Raw genomic sequence first — 17855 nt, 5'->3', positions numbered from 1 at the left:
TGTTGAAACTGAACAAGCAGCCTGCCCATGACTTGGCCCCGCTGGCCAGCAGTGAATACACTGGCGAGGAATACTCTGAGAAGATAAAGGAATCCGAGAAGATGGATTTGTGAGACTCGGTTGACAAAAGGAGAGTGATGCAACCACAGAAGTTGGTCCCATGGTGAGAACAGCAATGGACATGAACCAGAATAGATAAAGGTGCAGATTCGGTTAGGTGTTGCTGTCCCATCGCCCTTTCCGGCAATCTCTTTGACCCACAGCAGAGCGTTAGTCTCTGGCGAAAATGGCACAAGCAGTGGTAAATGAGCCTGGGAATGGTCCCAGGATGGAAGGCTCGACCCAGCATGGAAATGGAGTCAGAAGGAGGAAACGGGAAGCCCCATCTAGTCTTCCAGGAGCAGAAAACACAAACTGGGATGTGCCCAAGCTACCTTATCAGGCAGGATAGCCAGATGTGGCAGTGAAATGTACAATAAGATTGTAATCCAGTGACAGTGGGCAACTTCTGTAGCAGGACAGCAGACCTGTTTCTTCTGAGATTCAGCAACAGGAGAATGAGTAGTGGGAAGGGGAACCTTTCAACATCAATGTAATGAATTGCCATCTGGCAAGGGTTTAGCAGCCCTAGTTTTATTGTAATTCTTATTATTTGAAATAAAATGATGCAGATAATTCCATCTCAAAGGGTGATTGGCTATTCGGAGCCCCCTTTCATAAGCTCCTTGCCAAAAGCATAGTGTACACCGGTGCCCTACTGAATCAGTATCCTGATCTGCAGCGCCTGCTCTCCAGTGGCACAGAGCCGGTTCAGCAGTCACAGATTCCCATTTGACAGCTGCTGTGGCAAACATGTCACTTTGCACAGAGGATGCATTTAAAGCCTGCACCTCTGTTTCAAAACCACATAGTGGTGGCAGTTTAATCTTTACACATAAATCTATACCTGAGTTTAGGATACGGTGGATAGTAATTCACAGAATTATAAGAAAGCCACACCAAATTGATATAATTGTGTCAGCACAGCGAGCCCGGGCCAGCTGTGGAAGGATTGTGTGCATTCTGATCCGACAACCTAGCCCTGTCAGCATGCAGGGAAGGAGACTAAAACATTGTGACTCTCCTTTGATCCGTTCTGAGGTCCGGTAACAGTCTCCAGCAGGATAGCCTTCCAGCATGATCTGTCCTGGGAAACAGGAATCAAAGGGCACACCCATCCAGAGTGCTGCATACCAAAAGGGCCTTTAATGCTGTGGACAAGGTTGAGTTGGTGAAGAGAGAGGGAGCTTAGAATAGTTGGAGGAGGATTCCACCATCCTGTTTCTATCTCTTTTTCCTGTCTCTTCCACTTGCTTTAGCAGAACGCACTTTGGGTATGATGTCAGAAGGCAAAGGGCACTTGCCTCAAGGACGGGGGTGTTACGGCTAATCCTGCACCCCCACGACCCTTTAGGCACTCAGACACAATACACAGGCGACCAGAAGTAGAGAGAAATGGCATGTAATGCAAACAGACCAGTGCATGGCAGGGCTGCTTAGTGTGCTGTCCCCCTCCTGCCCCACCCCTGATCTGGCTTATCCTTATATACAAATAGAATGGCTAAACACATGTTCCACCCATGAAACAGCACATATAATAACAAAAAGGTCAATTTCGGAGAAAAGGGGGAAGGAGTATAGCTGCAGTTGTGAATACTTTCTTTGTCATATCTGTGAGGCAACCTCTGACCTTGGGGATCCAATCCAGCAGTGTTGTCAGCTGTGTACTTCTCAGGAGGGGCTCATGGATTGGCCGGGACAGCCTGAGACATAACACGCATTCCGCAGCTCTGCAACCTCGCTTGGCACGGGTGTTCAGCTGTAGGCCAGTTTCATTGTATTAGACTTATTAGACGGGCCTCAAAGAAACCAAAAGAAAATGCAGTATCAGAGTTGGTAACAAGGGGTTGGGTCCCTGTAGGCAGACTTGCTTTTGTCCAGACACCTCTGGGCTTTTGCCTATAGGAAGGGGGGCTCCCCACTCCTTTGATTCACATCTGGACTTCAATCCTTCAAGACGAATTTGCTGTACCCTGCTGGGAGAGCAGGACTTTCCAAAGTCCTCCTGGGGTGAAAGCAGGGGATCCAAGTCAGAGGCAAGCTCTGCTCCCTCCCCGTCACCAGGGCACATTGCGGGTGACCTGCTGCAGGAGCAATGTCTGCCTCTCTGCCAGCTACACCAGTACCCAGGATTTCACTGGTGGTGAAAGACTCCTGCGGGTGTTTGCCAGCCTCCCCTGTGTTCGGGGGAACGGGACCATGGCCTGCTCTTGTCCCTGAGCCCCATAATTGGGGCTCCCTGCAACTGAAGAAGACACGCAGCTGATCTCCTGCATTTTGGTTTGTGTTCAAACGCATTAAAACCAATGGAAACTCTGGTGCTGCCTTTGGTACTCCTTCAAACGTCTTGGTTACCTTTCATCCTATGGCACCAAATTGTAGCTCATACATTCTGCAGTTTTTGACCACACCGCTATAACCATTGATTTATTTGAATTTCAAAAAAAATCTTCCATGGTGCAGGATGTTTGACCAAGCACTTCGATTTGTAGTCTATATGATTGATGGATTTATTTATAGAGTGCTTTGCACCAAAGCGCTGTACATTGGAACAACAAATACACAGAAATCATAACAAATTAACAGTGTGAGCAAAAAATTACAACTTGAATCATTCCATAAAACAGTGTAAAGAGCAATTACTTGAGGGGGGGAGAAGTTGAGTGGGAGTTGGAGAGTTGAGGGGATATGCTTACAGTTCACATGAAAACATTAGAAACAGCATTAGTAGGGACTGTGGCCCAATTGCCATCGTTTGGACTAGTCTCAACGTTATTAGTTGGTTAGTAATGATCTACACTATTCAGATCACAAAATGTTTCTGAATAAGGCAGAGAGGGGTGTATAGCCAGTGAGCTGGACTTGTAGTATTACAGGCTTACAAAAAGAGAAAAAGGGGTAAAAGAACTAAAACTTAAGGTTGTGATGATTAACTAGCTACATACTGATGTCGCTGTTGTAGATTTCTATAAAGAATTATACAAAGGGAGCATAGTGACCTCAACCCTGAGATTTAGTTGGAGAACACTTTACTCCCTCAACTTCCAAATGCTTGTAAAGAATACTTGCTAACTAAGATTTTAATACTGGAACTTTTGGCTGTTAATCAGACAATACCTATTAATGTGGCACCAGGCCACGATGTAACTCTAGAAGAATGTTATAAGGTTATAGGTACATTAACTCTTATTACTGTACATAATACATGTTGTATGAAAGGAGATTATGATTCCACCAACCTGGAAACAGGCTAACTTTGTTGGATTTTAAAAGGTTGTCACAAACCATCATCCTACTGACTTGTTTAGCTCATCCATTTCACTGGGAAAATGCATGCAAAGCTCAGCCAAATGACTCCTACTTTCATTAGTGCTTTGGTTTCAGCTGAATATCACACTTCAATCCAGGGCACAACACCACAGAGCATATTAACGTAGGCTCTCTTATTTCAGCAATATAATTCAAGAGAGGAATAGCCTACTGATTTGGCTCTTTTTACCAGCCCATTCAGGCATGCAAGATGGACAGGACAAGGCGATGCCCCAGTATGGAAACCTTGGCTGCAGTATATTTGATAGCAAGGGATGTCTTTACCTTGGCCTACTGTGCAGTTCACCATATATTGGGTACACGTGTGCACATTAACTGACATGTGGTCGCCTTGCTGGTCCACTATCACCTAGGTGCCCAGTAAGGTCAGGGAAGAAAGGCAAGAGAGTGAGTAAAAACAAGCAACTGGAGTCTCGTTTTGATTCAGTGATTTGGGAAATGGTTTTGCTTGTAATTTTGAATTTGTATCAGAAAAATTGGTCACCTAAGAATTTGATTCAGCACCTGAAATATTTGGATTGAGAACCAGTGGCTCCTTACGCCAAATGTTAGTCTAGAGCCCTGATTAAACTGCAGCCCCCATGCTATTGCAATTCTGGGCAACACATATACCACAGGGAAAGCACAAAACAGGACGGACTGAGCTGTGGCCAGAAGAAATTAAGATTTGTGTGTCTGTTATGAAGGAGGTATCCTAGATGAGGGGGCAAGGTGAACAGCTGAGCTTAATGCCTTCAAGAAACAACAAAGCCATGGGATATCTGAGTGAGGTTCCATGTAATAATGTCGCCACAAAAATTTCGCCATGCAAAAATATTGCCGAAAAATGGCCATTTTTTGTGGCGACATTATTGCATGGAACATGCAGGGAACACCCCCACAACCCCCAAACTTGTATTTTTTTTTTTTTGCCCCTGTCCCCATATATATGGTCACCCATATAATATCGCTACGACCTTTTCCCGGCGATATTATTTACGGCGACCATATATATGGGGATAATATTACCTGATACCCTGAGTGATGCATTTGGAAGGAGGTCAAAGAAAACATGGCCAACAATATTGAGCCAGGAATCTCTGAAATGAGAACACTGGGACATGCCCCAGCAGAGCCTGGCGATGCGTCTGACAAGTTTATCTGATCTCTCACCCTAAATTACATGAAGGACCAAATTGTTTGTTGTCCCTTCCTCTCTGGCCGCTTTTGCAGTCCGAAGTGTATTAAGCTTGGAGATGGGATCCCGTTTGCAACTTTCTTTGAACTGCATCGTGAGAGAGCTAAACCCTGCAAAGGGGTACTTACGAGAACTGTGTGGTGAAAGGTCCGAGCCCAGCAGAGGGGGACCTTTGTGAACGTTTTGGTTGAAACATTACTTTGGAAAGTCAGAGAAAGGAACTTTAAACGTGGAAGCCCAGGCGGGCCTCGATCCACGGTTTTGAACTATGTACTGTGTTGGAAGCTGAGCCAGAGTGTGTCATCTTGCCTGCAATGATCGCCTTACCTCATGAGGCCTAACATGGGGAGAAGAGCTGGTTCAGCCACATTATCATTTGAACACTAACCTTTCCTGTTTGCATACATCTTCTCCTTTTTACGCTTTTTTGTATAAGAGATAGGGCAGGCATTATGTTTTTGTTAGTGGAGGCCATTTTGATTTGATAGACTCCTCTAGGACTGTTTAGATAATCGTTTTATGGTCGAGACTACTCCCATCTTAGTTATAGGGCAGAATAGGAGTTTCTCCAACCCCAACATTTTCAATAAAGGTTTGACAAATTGTATCCATTGTGTCAGTGTCAATACTTGTGGTACCATGCCTTCCATACAGTCATCATCTGTTAGAGAATTACTGCTATCTCACTATCCCTTTCTTTTCCAAAAATAGCGAACCAATCCTAAAGGTTTCCAAAACTGCCTTTTTCTCATGCATATTTGTGTCAATCAAAGAATCCTGTGTTGTGAAAAATAGTGTCAACTGTTTTCATAAAGAGGATGAAGAGGTGGGGCTGGTCAGTGGCAGGGGTGGAATGAGAATCAAAACAGGCCCTAGAAATCATTTTCAAAGTGGCCCCATATGAAACATTATTAGCAAGCCCAACCCTTTTCCTATGATAACAATTTGGAAATAAAATAGGTTACCACAATAAAGAGTCCCAGGGTGCAGGTTACCACAATAAAGAGTCCCAGGGTGCAGAGGCCTACAGGGACATCTCCAGAGATCCCTAAAGGCCAGTCCACCCCTGGTCAGTGGGCATGTTTGGCATTTATTCCAGTTACGAGCTACTATATTATTCTTGCATCACCCCTGATTGGTCTCATACATTGATACGTACATGGGGGAAAGGTGAATGTAAAAGTCCAACGTGTCAATTTAACAGATTATTGAGAGGAGAATATCCTAATCGACGCCAAGAGTGTAGAAGTGTTTGTGTTTTCTTGCATGTGCCCATTTAACATTCTTATATGTAGTGCAAGTAGACTGCATTTAGCAGTTTCAGATCCTCATTTCATTTTTATTTAATATGGTTTGTAAATGCATTTATATTGTCCACATTGCATTCATAGAATTTTTCATTCGGAATGTGTACTATCTATTGGGGATTTCTAAGGTATGATACTGTCCATTCCACATTGAATGATTGTCTCTGTGACCTGAATTGCCTCTTCCTTTCTTTTTAAAAAAATTTTTTTTACAGTCTTCTATATCTTATTTTTCAGACTCAATTCGTATTGACAATGACACAAACAAGCTGTGCTGTATGGTGGCCCTGTAAATTCCCTATGGGTTGGCTGTACTTCCAGAACTGTTACATGATTACATTAATTATCCTCTTCGCAAACTTCTACATTCAGGTAAAAAATTGAATTTTTGCACTGTATTCAATGCCAATGTTAACCCACACCCTGTTTGCTTACGGTTTACGTATATCTAATTTTATTTACCTGATCAACCCGCGCACACACACACACACTGCCTTCCCAACCTTACATTTGTTTTTAAATAAGAAGCCCTTAAGTAAGCAATTTGAGTTTGCTGCTGTAAGGCTTTTGTTGACTCTGCAGAATTGCTTGTTCTTTTTAATGTCCTTGCTCATTTCTCGCTACAAGCAAGAGTAATTCATCTTATGTTTAGGATATACAGTACACAAATTATAAATGAATCTCCTGTCTTCACAGAAGCATTGCATGCTGAGTCTTGGGGTATTTTACCTGAGCATAGGGTTTCAAATCTGTGAATGCATGCAGTTATATCACATTAATCTTGTTCCAATTATATCTGCGTGATAACTGAGCGGCGCAACATTTCAAATCAGAAAATGTTGAATCCGGAAATCGTGCCACGCAGTGATCACATGGATCACTTACTCCTACATCCCCCTTCCCCCTACTTACCTTTACAGCGGCACACTTCTGTGTGTGCTGCCGACTCCCCTCTATTCTGGCATCAGTTCCTTCCCGTGGGTCGGAGCTTGTGCCGCAGGGTCCTTTCCTCTTTTTTAAACTTTTTTTTCCCCCACCCCCCTTGTTCGGCATTTTTGGCTTCGTTTTTTCTTTTCCAAGCCAAATGCGCAATTAACTGCGCCTTCAGCTTTTTTTTCATCATTTGTAACCAAAACGGTTCCAATCCACATTGCCAATCACCTATATATATATGCAGATGATACTTGTCATGGTTATTTTGCCAACACAGACATGCGATAGGGCTGACACAGGTACTCACAAGCACATCCATGGGACAGTACTAACCTCCATGGGCCACACAGCCTCCTGGACCCACAGGGTACATTGCTTGAAGTGGTTGAGGTGGCCACCAACATGGAAAATGCATGGGAGCCAAAATTCGACGCTCTCGAGTGAGCTGAGTTCCCACAAGACTTTGATTTCTCAACTGCAAATCACAGCAGCCATTTTAGCAGGGCTTCTATATAAAGCTTGCCCCTCCCAGTACATTTGCTTAGCGTTCTCCTTAAAACTCTGCACCAACTGAGCCTTACCGGGTTTCCAAGGACTCACTTGATCTCCAAGCGCTTACCTGAACTCTTGACTCCTGCCTAGAACTCTCCAAGGAGAGCTGCTCTACTGAGCCTGCATCTCCCTTACCTTGGGCTTACCAGACCGGAGCATCAGCGCAACATCGCTAAGCCGCGCCCATGAAGCAAGACTTACCTGGGCAAAACAACAATCGGAACGTTACCCTGCTCCCTGGGTCGGCTCCAGAGCTCCTAGGGGCTTACATGTAGCCTCTTTCACGGATCTGTGGCTCCTTGACGTCCAGCATCTGCTTGGCCCTGGAGAGCAAGACAGAATTATTTGCTTACAATACATTGCCTGATATGTTAAGCCAGCAGAAGTCAGCCTCAGCTGGTCTACGTTGTTGGCCTTGGTGTAGCAACTGCGGGTCAATTTACTTCCAGCGCTCTCAAGACTGCAAACACCAGTTTTCACTCTGGATGCGCAACTCTTGTCCAGAGGAACCCCCAGGTATGCTGGAACCATGACGTGATCCCATTGGAAAGCCTGCGGCGCAAGTAAGTCCTAAAAATATGGTGCTGCTGGATCTAGAGGCTGGCAAAGGATGGAGGGGTGGACTCTGTCCCCCGGTGAGGGGCAGCTGATTGGCAGTCGAGCATGAGATTGGTAATGAGAGGCTCAAGCGCCAGGGACTATAGATCCGGGCTTCCGTCCGCCCTTTTAGACAGTGTGGCCTTAATGTGAGCGTTTAGCCCAGCCTGTCGGGTGGAGTCTACCGATATTTCTGGGGTAACTCCAACGGATGGGATATAGGGCTGGTGCTTTGCAACAGAATCCTTGATTAATTACCATAAGAAATTACCATAAGGTTTCTAAGTGAGACATAACTCTGTGGCTTCTGCTACAAAGTGGGAACATCTATTGCTGAAACTCTAACATGGAGAGACACAAGCTGAACGTTGCTAGAAGTGGACTCTTGCGGGACTGTATACAACAGGACAGCACCCTCCTAATAAGCAGAACAGGTCAAACACCAGCTTAAAGGTATTGCTCCCACAACATCACATGCCGAGGGGGAACAAGAAGCCTACCCTAGCGGGGCCCACCAAAGACGCTCAGAGCAAATCGAACAAATTCCTAGCCTCAAGCAGATAACGAGAGGGCAATCCAGGAACTGACACAGGAGAGCAAATAGTCTGACATTGCCCTTGAAGATCTGGCCAGGATAACACACAATCTTGAAATACAGTGCAAAGATCTTAAGAATAGATCAAGATGCTCTAACACGCGTATAAGACATTTGCCGGAATCAAACATGGATGCTGATCTGAAGGACACTGTAGCTCACATCTTCGCAGATCTAATTGCGGGTAAAGAGACTGCCACGGTCTCACTAGATCGCCTTCATAAAGAACTGATCCTGGTGCCTGCCCTCGGGATGTCTTGGCAGCATGCACTTCATAGCCACAAAAAGAGCAGATTCTAAGGAAAGCACGGGTATCATCCACAATTACATTGGAAATGAGATCCAACTCTTTCAAGACCTCTCGCAGATTACCCTTCAAAAATGACGTGAGATGCAGCCGGTGCTCAGAACACTCCAATCGAGAGGAATTCAATTAAATATAAGTGGACTTTCCCTTTTTGGCCTGACCTTTTCTTTAGAGGGCAGACTTCCCTTTTTGGCCTGATCTTTTCCTTAGAGGGCAGACAGCATAGGATCATTTCAGAAGAAGCAGGCATGGCCCTGCTCCAAATCGAGGACGAAGCGACGGAAGGTTCAGCGGAGACCGAGAATAGGTGCTTGGCCCAACAACTTAAGTCTTGGGAGTGGTCCACTGCAACCCGTCGTGGGAGGAAGGAAAGGGCGAAACAACAAGAGGACTGGAAAGCCTGACTCAGAGACCCTATCACCAAACCACCACCAGAATGGCTTTAAATCAAGGTAGTTTTATGCAGACGGATCAAGAATTAACATAAGGTTTATCATGAGATGAAGAGTCGGAGCAGTCGATCCAATCACCCACAGGGGACATAGTCATGTAAACACCTCAACTCATCTTGCAGTTTGACATCTTTTATTCAAATTTATATCGGTCAGAGTCTCCAGACCAAAGAACTCGGGAGATGTACCTGAAGGCAGTTATCCTCCCCAAATAACATCGGAGGATCGGGAACGCCTTGAGAGGGACATTACTACAGAAGAAGTACTCAGGGTTATAAATTCTCTCCCTCCGAATAAATCTCCAGGCCAGATGGATTTTCCACCTTGTTTTTATAAAAATATATCGGAAAGGTACTGACTCCAAAACCTGTATATTTATATAACTCTTTTATCAGGGCATATATCCTCCACTATGGAGGAGGCAAAAATAGTTATATTTCCAAAGCCTGGAAAAGACCCTGGTGTAGATCCTATCGCCCTATAGCCCTCATAAATATAGACGCTAAAATCTATTCCAAAATATTTGACAATCGGATCAAGGATCTACTCCCTGCAATTATACATCCAGATAGATATGGTTTTATAAAACATCGGCAAACACATGACCATATTAGACATACTTGTCGCATTTTAGAAAAGGTTAGAAAAAAGGGCACAACTGCGATCTTGCTCTCCCTCGATGCCGAAATGGCTTTTGACGAGGTCGAGTGGTTGTTTCTTTTCCTGACGCTGGCTAAAATGGGCTACGTCCCAAAGTTTATAGAGAAAATATAGGTAAACAATAAATTCCCAATATCTTGCTTGCTGATTAACGGACAACTCTCCCTTCCTGTTACACTTCAAAGAGGGACTAAGCAGGGATGTCCGATGTCACCGCTGCTCTACGCCATGTGTCTAGAGCCGTTTCTCGCAAGGGTCCGCCAAACGGAAGATATACATGGGATAATCTTTGGGGGATATCGCATAAAATTATGGCCTATGCGAGCAATGTTTTGCTTCTCATAATATATCCAGTAAGAACTTTGCCCTCAGTAGAACGAGAGCTAAAGAAATATGGTTCAGTGGCAGGCTTAAAAATCAACGATACTAAATCGGAAATTCTAAATCTTTCTCTCTCCCTGGAGGAAGTACAGGCACTTCGAACACAAACACAATTTGGCAGGACACAAGATGGAATCAAACTGTTACGTGTCACTGTAACTCCTGAATTAACTGGGATGTATGAGGCTAACTATCCTCCCCTATTGAAAGAAATTACGGGTCAACTAGGTAAATGGGGTCCATTGACAATCTCTTGGCTCGGCCGAATTATTACGATAAAAATGGCAAGCCCCCCTCAAAGTACTCTTCTTTCTTCCAGGCTCTCCCAATTGTTGTTCCAGCCCCTACTTCAAGGAGCTACAAAGTATGATATCTGCATTTGTCTGGAATAGCAAAACTCCACGGTTGGCAATTGATGTCTTAACTACTCCTACATGTAGGGGAGGGCTGGACATCCCAAATATTCAAAAGTTCTACCAAGCCGCACAACTTCAAATAGTGAAGAACTGGTGGGTTAAGGGTTCAGAGACAAGGTGGGTCTGGAACACCTGGATAGAGGGAAAAAGGCCTAAAGAGGGCACAACAGTCAATGCAATAACTCTTTGATTTGGATAGGGGTACAACAGTGAATGCAGCAACCAATAGTACAATGCAATAACACTTTGGTTTGGGACACCGGCGTAAGAGTCCAAACCAGTAAATATATCAACCTTAGACCTGGGACACCTGAGTAGAAGCAGAAAGGGGTCACAGCAGTCGCTGGGATAACACTTTTGAGATTGTGTTACCAGAATCGTCTGTCTAAATGGGAGATATGGCTGGCTACGACAATCTTCCTCCATGCGGGAAATGCCTGGCTAACACAGTCTGTGTAAATGAGGAGATATGGCTAACTTACACATTCAAGCTAAATGTGAGATATGGCTAACTTACACAATCAGACTAACGTATGCAATCAGGCTAAATGTGAGAAATGGCTGACTTACACAATTAGGATAAATATGAGATATGGCTAACTTGCACATTCAGGTTAACTAACTCTAAATGGGAGATATGGGTAACTTACGCCATCAGGCTAAATGTGAGATATGGCTAACTTACACTATCAGACTAACTTACGCCATCAGGCTAAATGTGTGATATGGCTAACTTACACAATCAGGCTAAATGTGAGATATGGCTAGCTTACACAATCAGGCTAACTTGCACAATCAGGCTAAATGTGAGATATGGCTAGCTTACACGATCAGGCTAAATTATGCAATCAGGCTAAATGTGAGATATGGCTAACTTGCAAAATCAGGCTAAATGTTAGATATGGCTAATTTACGCCATCAGGGTAAATGTGAGATATGGCCAACTTACACAATCAGGCTAAATGGGAGATATGGTTAGCTTACACAATCAGGCTTGGCTAAATTTGAGATATGGATAACTTGCACAATCAGGCTAAATGTGAGATATGGCTAACTTGCACAATCAGGCTAAATGTGAGATATGGCTAACTTACACAATCAGGCTAAATCGGAGATATGGTTAGCTTACACAATCAGGATAACTTGCACAATCAGGCTAAATGTGAGATATGACTTACAAAATCAAGCTAAATGTGAGATATGGCTAACTTGCACAGAGGCTAAATGTGAGATATGGCTAATTTAAACAATCAGGCTAAATGTGAGATATGGCTAATTTACACAATCAGGCTAAATGTGAGATATGGCTGGCTTACACGATCAGGCTAACTTATGCAATCAGGCTAACTACCGCTAAATGGGAGATATGGCTAACTTACGTCATCAGGCTAAATGTGAGATATGGCTAACTTACACTATCAGGCTAACTTGCGCAATGAGGCTGAATGTGAGATATGGCTAACTTGCACAATCAGGCAAACTTACACAATCAGGCTAAATGTGAGATCTGGCTAACTTACACAATCAGACTAATTTATGAAATTAGGCTAAATGTGAGATATGGCTAACTTACACAATCAGGCTGAATGTGAGATATGGCTAGCTTACACAATCACTCTAACGTGCACAATCAGGCTAAATGTGAGATAAGGCTAACTTACACAATCAGGCTAAATGTGAGATATGGCTATTTTACACAATCAGGCTAATTTACGCAATCAGGCTAAATGTGAGATATGGCTAACTTACACAATCAGACTAACATATGCAATCAGGCTAAATGTGAGATATGGCTAACTTATACATTCAGGCTACATGTGGGATATGGCAAACTTACACAATCAGACCAATTTATGCAATCCGGCTAAATAGGAAATATGGCTAACTTAAGGAATCAGGCTAAATGTGAAATATGACTAACTTACACAATCGGGCTACATGTGAGATATGGCTGGCTTACACAATCAGGCTAAATGTGAGATGTGGCTAACTTACACAATCAGGCTGAATGTGAGATACGGCTAATTTACACAATCAGGCTAAATGTGAGATATGACTAACTTACACAGTCAGGCTAAATGTGAGATATGGCTAACTTACACAATCAGACTAACGTATGCAATCCAGCTAAATGTGAGATATGGCTAGCGTACAGAGTCAGGCTAAATGTGAGATGTGGCTAACTTACACAATCAGGCTAAATGTGAGATATGGCTAGCTTACACAATCAGGCTAACTGGGATATGGCTAGCTTACACAATCAGGCTAAATGTGAGATATGGCTAACTTACACAATCACGCTAACTGTCAGATATGGCTAGCTTACGCAATCAGGCTAACTGTGAGATGTGGCTAACTTACACAATCAGGCTAAATGTGAGATATGGCTAACTTACAGAATCAGGCTAACTGAGATATGGCTAGCTTACACAATCAGACTAAATGTGGGATATTGCTAACTTACACAATCAGACCAACTTATGCAATCCAGCTAAATGTGAGATATGGCTAGCTTACACAATCAGGCTAAATGTGAGATGTGGCTAATTTACACAATCAGACTAAATGTGAGTTATGGCTAACTTACACAATCAGGCTAACTGAGATATGGCTAGCTTACACAATCAGGCTAAATGTGAGATGTGGCTAACTTACACAATCAGGCTAAATGTGAGATATGGCTAATTAACACAATCAGGCTAAATGTGAGATATGGCTAGCTTACACGATCAGGCTAAATTTTGCAATCAGGCTAAATGTGAGATATGGCTAACTTGCAAAATCAGGCTAAATGTGAGATATGGCTAATTAACGCCATCAGGCTAAATGTGAGATATGGCCAACTTACACAATCAGGCTAAATGGGAGATATGGTTAGCTTACACAATCAGTCTTGGCTAAATGTGAGATATGGCTAACTTGCACAATCAGGCTAAATGTGAGATATGGCTAACTTGCACAATCAGGCTAAATCGGAGATATGGTTAGCTTACACAATCAGGATAACTTGCACAAACAGGCTAAATGTGAGATATGGCTAACTTGCACAATCAGGCTAAATGTGAGATATGACTAACTTACAAAATCAAGCTAAATGTGAGATATGGCTAACTTGCACAAAGGCTAAATGTGAGATATGGCTGGCTTACACGATCAGGCTAACTTATGCAATCAGGCTAACTACCACTAAATGGGAGATATGGCTAACCTACGTCATCAGGCTAAATGTGAGATATGGCTAACTTAAACTATCAGGCTAACTTGCGCAATGAGGCTGAATGTGAGATATGGCTAACTTGCACAATCAGGCTAACTTACACAATCAGGCTAAATGTGAGATCTGGCTAATTTACACAATCAGACTAATTTATGAAATTAGGCTAAATGTGAGATATGGCTAACTTACACAATCGGGCTAAATGTGAGATATGGCTAGCTTACACAATCACTCTAACGTGCACAATCAGGCTAAATGTGAGATATGGCTAACTTACACAATCAGGCTAAATGTGAGATATGGCTATTTTACACAATCAGGCTAACTTACGCAATCAGGCTAAATGTGAGATATGGCTAACTTACACAGTCAGGCTAAATGTGCCATATGGCTAACTTATACAATCAGGCTACATGTGGGATATGGCAAACTTACACAATCAGACCAACTTATGCAATCCGGCTAAATAGGAAATATGGCTAACTTACGGAATCAGGCTAAATGTGAAATATGACTGACTTACACAATCGGGCTACATGTGAGATATGGCTGGCTTACACAATCAGGCTAAATGTGAGATGTGGCTAACTTACACAATCAGGCTGAATGTGAGATACGGCTAATTTACACAATCAGGCTAAATATGAGATATGACTAACTTACACAGTCAGGCTAAATGTGAGATATGGCTAACTTACACAATCAGACTAACGTATGCAATCCAGCTAAATGTGAGATATGGCTAGCGTACAAAGTCAGGCTAAATGTGAGATGTGGCTAACTTACACAATCAGGCTAAATGTGAGATATGGCTAACTTACACAATCAGGCTAACTGGGATATGGCTAGCTTACACAATCAGGCTAAATGTGAGATATGGCTAACTTACACAATCACGCTAACTGTCAGATATGGCTAGCTTACACAATCAGGCTAACTGAGATGTGGCTAACTTACACAATCAGGCTAAATGTGAGATGTGGCTAACTTACAGAATCAGGCTAACTGAGATATGGCTAGCTTACACAATCAGACTAAATGTGGGATATTGCTAACTTACACAATCAGACCAACTTATACAATCTAGCTAAATGTGAGATATGGCTAGCTTACACAATCAGGCTAAATGTGAGATGTGGCTAACTTACACAATCAGGCTAAATGTGAGATATGGCTAATTAACACAATCAGGCTAAATGTGAGATATGGCTAGCTTACACAATCAGGCTAACTTGCACAATCAGGCTAAATGTGAGATATGGCTAATTTACACAATCAGACTAACGTATGCAATCAGGCTAAATGTGAGATATGGCTAACTTGCAAAATCAGGCTAAATGTGAGATATGACTAACTTACACATTCAGGCTAAATGTGGGATATGGCTAACTTTCACAATCAGGCCAATGTATGTAATCCGGCTAAATGTGAGATATGGCTAATTTACAGAATCAGGCTAAATGTGAAATATGACTAACTTACACAATCAGTCTAAATGTGAGATCTGGCAAACGTACACAATCGGGCTAATTTACGTAATCAGGGTAAATGTGAAATATGGCTAATTTACACAATCTGGCTAAATGTGAGATATGGCTAGCTTACACAATCAGGCTTACACAATAAGGCTAAATGTGAGGTATGGCCAACTTGCACAATCAGGCTAAATGTGAGATATGGCTAGCTTACACAATCAGGCTAAATGTGATATCTGGCAAACGTACACAATCAGGCTAATTTACACAATCAGACTAACTTACACAATCATCCTAAATGTGAGATATGGCTAGCTTACACAATCAGGCTAAATGTGAGATCTGGCACACACACAATCAGATGAACTTACACAATATGGCTAATTTACACAATCAGGCTAAATGTGAGATATGGCTAACTTACACAATCAGGCTAAATGTGAGCAACTTGCACAATCCGGCTAGATTCAAGATATGGCTAATTTACACAATCGGGCTAAATGCTATTAGTGAAAGGATATGATGAGATTGGGCAAGACAGTCTAATGGGGAACAGTGATTGCTGGTCCCTCTATCCAGACATCGCCTACCTTATTGGTTGCTGCTGGTTGACGGCTTCTCAGGCTAAACAGGCCAACACGGTCTGGAGCTGTTTTCTCTGGATCTGTCCTTTGCCTCTGGGTCTTTCGCCGCAGAGGCTGCACGGGCAGGGATACTGCCCTGAAGGATGGACATAAGAGGGTTACCAGGTCTAATTGGATTTCGGGGGTGCGGTAGGGGGTGTGAGCGGAGTCAGAGGTCAGGAAAGGGGGCGGCTTGAGGTGGGCAGGTGAGCCCAAAAGCAACACTTCTCAGCGGCAAGATGTGAATGCTGCCTAATCAGTATTACTCAAGTAGAAGCTTGCAAAAGTGGCCTCTAAACACGATGGAAATGGAAGGCTGATGCACACGATATGTGCAGAAATGAACTTTAAGCAGGCCTGAGCGGCAAGATGTTAATGCTGCCTAATCGGGATTAATCAAGCAGATGCTTGTAAAATGCCCTCTAAATACAGAGGAAATGAAGATGGGTGCACACGATATGTGCAGAAATTAACTATAAGCAGGCATGAGTGGCAAGATGTTAATGCTGCCTAATCAGGATTACTCAAGTAGATGCTTGTAAAAGTGGCCTAAACACAATGGAAATGGTGAATTGATTTCATTTGGGTAACCCCAGGGCTAGTAGAGAGAGCGTGGCATTTGGAATTAGGCCCAATGTCGCTCTCTGATCATGCCCCTCTGACCCTCTGAAAATTACGCCAGATTCACCCCCTCCGTCCACCCCAATTAAAAAAAAAACTTTGAAGTAATAATGGTCATAGAATTCACATGGAACCCTGCTGCAGGAAGGTGTAGTGAAGAAGAGCACAGTGGTGGTTCACCCTGAAGGAAATAAATAGGAGGCATATACTTTCAGGAAGACCAACACACACTACTGCATCATAATATATGGATGTTGAGGGAAATGCACAAGCTGTGTTTCAAAGCAACCGGACCCGATTTTGATTAATGTTTTGAAGTTTATGTCATGTTTAGTTCTGTGAGAGGGCTTTAAATGTGTATAAGTACCTGTGATCCCTTTTTGGGGTTGTGAGCTTGCAAGGGAAGATGTCATCACCTACTAGTGGCCTAGTCTTGCCCTATATGGGTAAACTGGGCTGCTCCATTCTATGCGGAAGAGGAGTTCTTTTATGTTTTCCATTCTACATGCTGAGATTTAGGTTTGTTATTTTCTGATGTATATATTTATCTTAGTTGTTACTGCTAGAACTCAGGTTTTTAATGAGGGGTTTTTCTTCCCTGTTGCTCCTTGACTCCCTTAAAGATATGTTTTGCTAGGTATAATGACCCAGGGGAGTGACGCGGCACTCCCCCATTGGCCAATTCCGGGGCCATATGCACTGGTAAACAATTAATGGCACTGAAATTGGCTAATCCAAGGGTGAGCCGCGTGCCTCCCCCATTCACCGCTGCCAGCCGGGCTGTCAGCGCAGCTCTCCTATGATGAGAGGGAGAGCTGCGCTGACAGCCCCGCCTCCCGGCCACACCATGAAGTCTGTCCATGCTGCACCAGACTGACTAGCCCAGGCCCAGTGAATCCCATGCCCCTAACACCCTCCTCCTTACCTTATGAAGGTAGGGGCAGATGGCTCAGCCCCCTTAATGATCCGCCGGGCTGCCCCTGGCTTACGTGGCCCAGCTTCTCCACCGCACCAACCATGTTGGGATGCGCCCGGATAGAATGAAGGTAAGCCCCGTCCCTTTCTCACCCTCACGCTGTATATGGTTGAGGAGTGAAAAAGATCTCTCCCCTC

At 43.5% G+C, this 17855-nt stretch overlaps 1 protein-coding gene across 1 annotated transcript in view; it reads left to right on the top strand.

The window, feature by feature from the left end:
• The window catches only part of ELOVL5 (ELOVL fatty acid elongase 5), a 374080-nt gene that overhangs the window by 290882 nt on the left and 65343 nt on the right, over window positions 1-17855 (top strand). Inside the window, exon 7 of the mRNA XM_069606129.1 lies at window positions 6151-6285. Within this exon, the coding sequence (XP_069462230.1) occupies window positions 6151-6285 (135 nt within the window). The remainder of the gene's footprint in view (window positions 1-6150; window positions 6286-17855) is intronic.

The sequence above is a fragment of the Ambystoma mexicanum genome, chromosome 4p (genome assembly GCF_040938575.1).
Source record: "Ambystoma mexicanum isolate Mex_15411 chromosome 4p, UKY_AmexF1_1, whole genome shotgun sequence".
NCBI classification, from domain to species: Eukaryota; Metazoa; Chordata; class Amphibia; order Caudata; family Ambystomatidae; genus Ambystoma; species Ambystoma mexicanum.
Note: the sequence above shows the minus strand (reverse complement) of the source record. Positions and strands in the feature narration are given on the sequence as shown.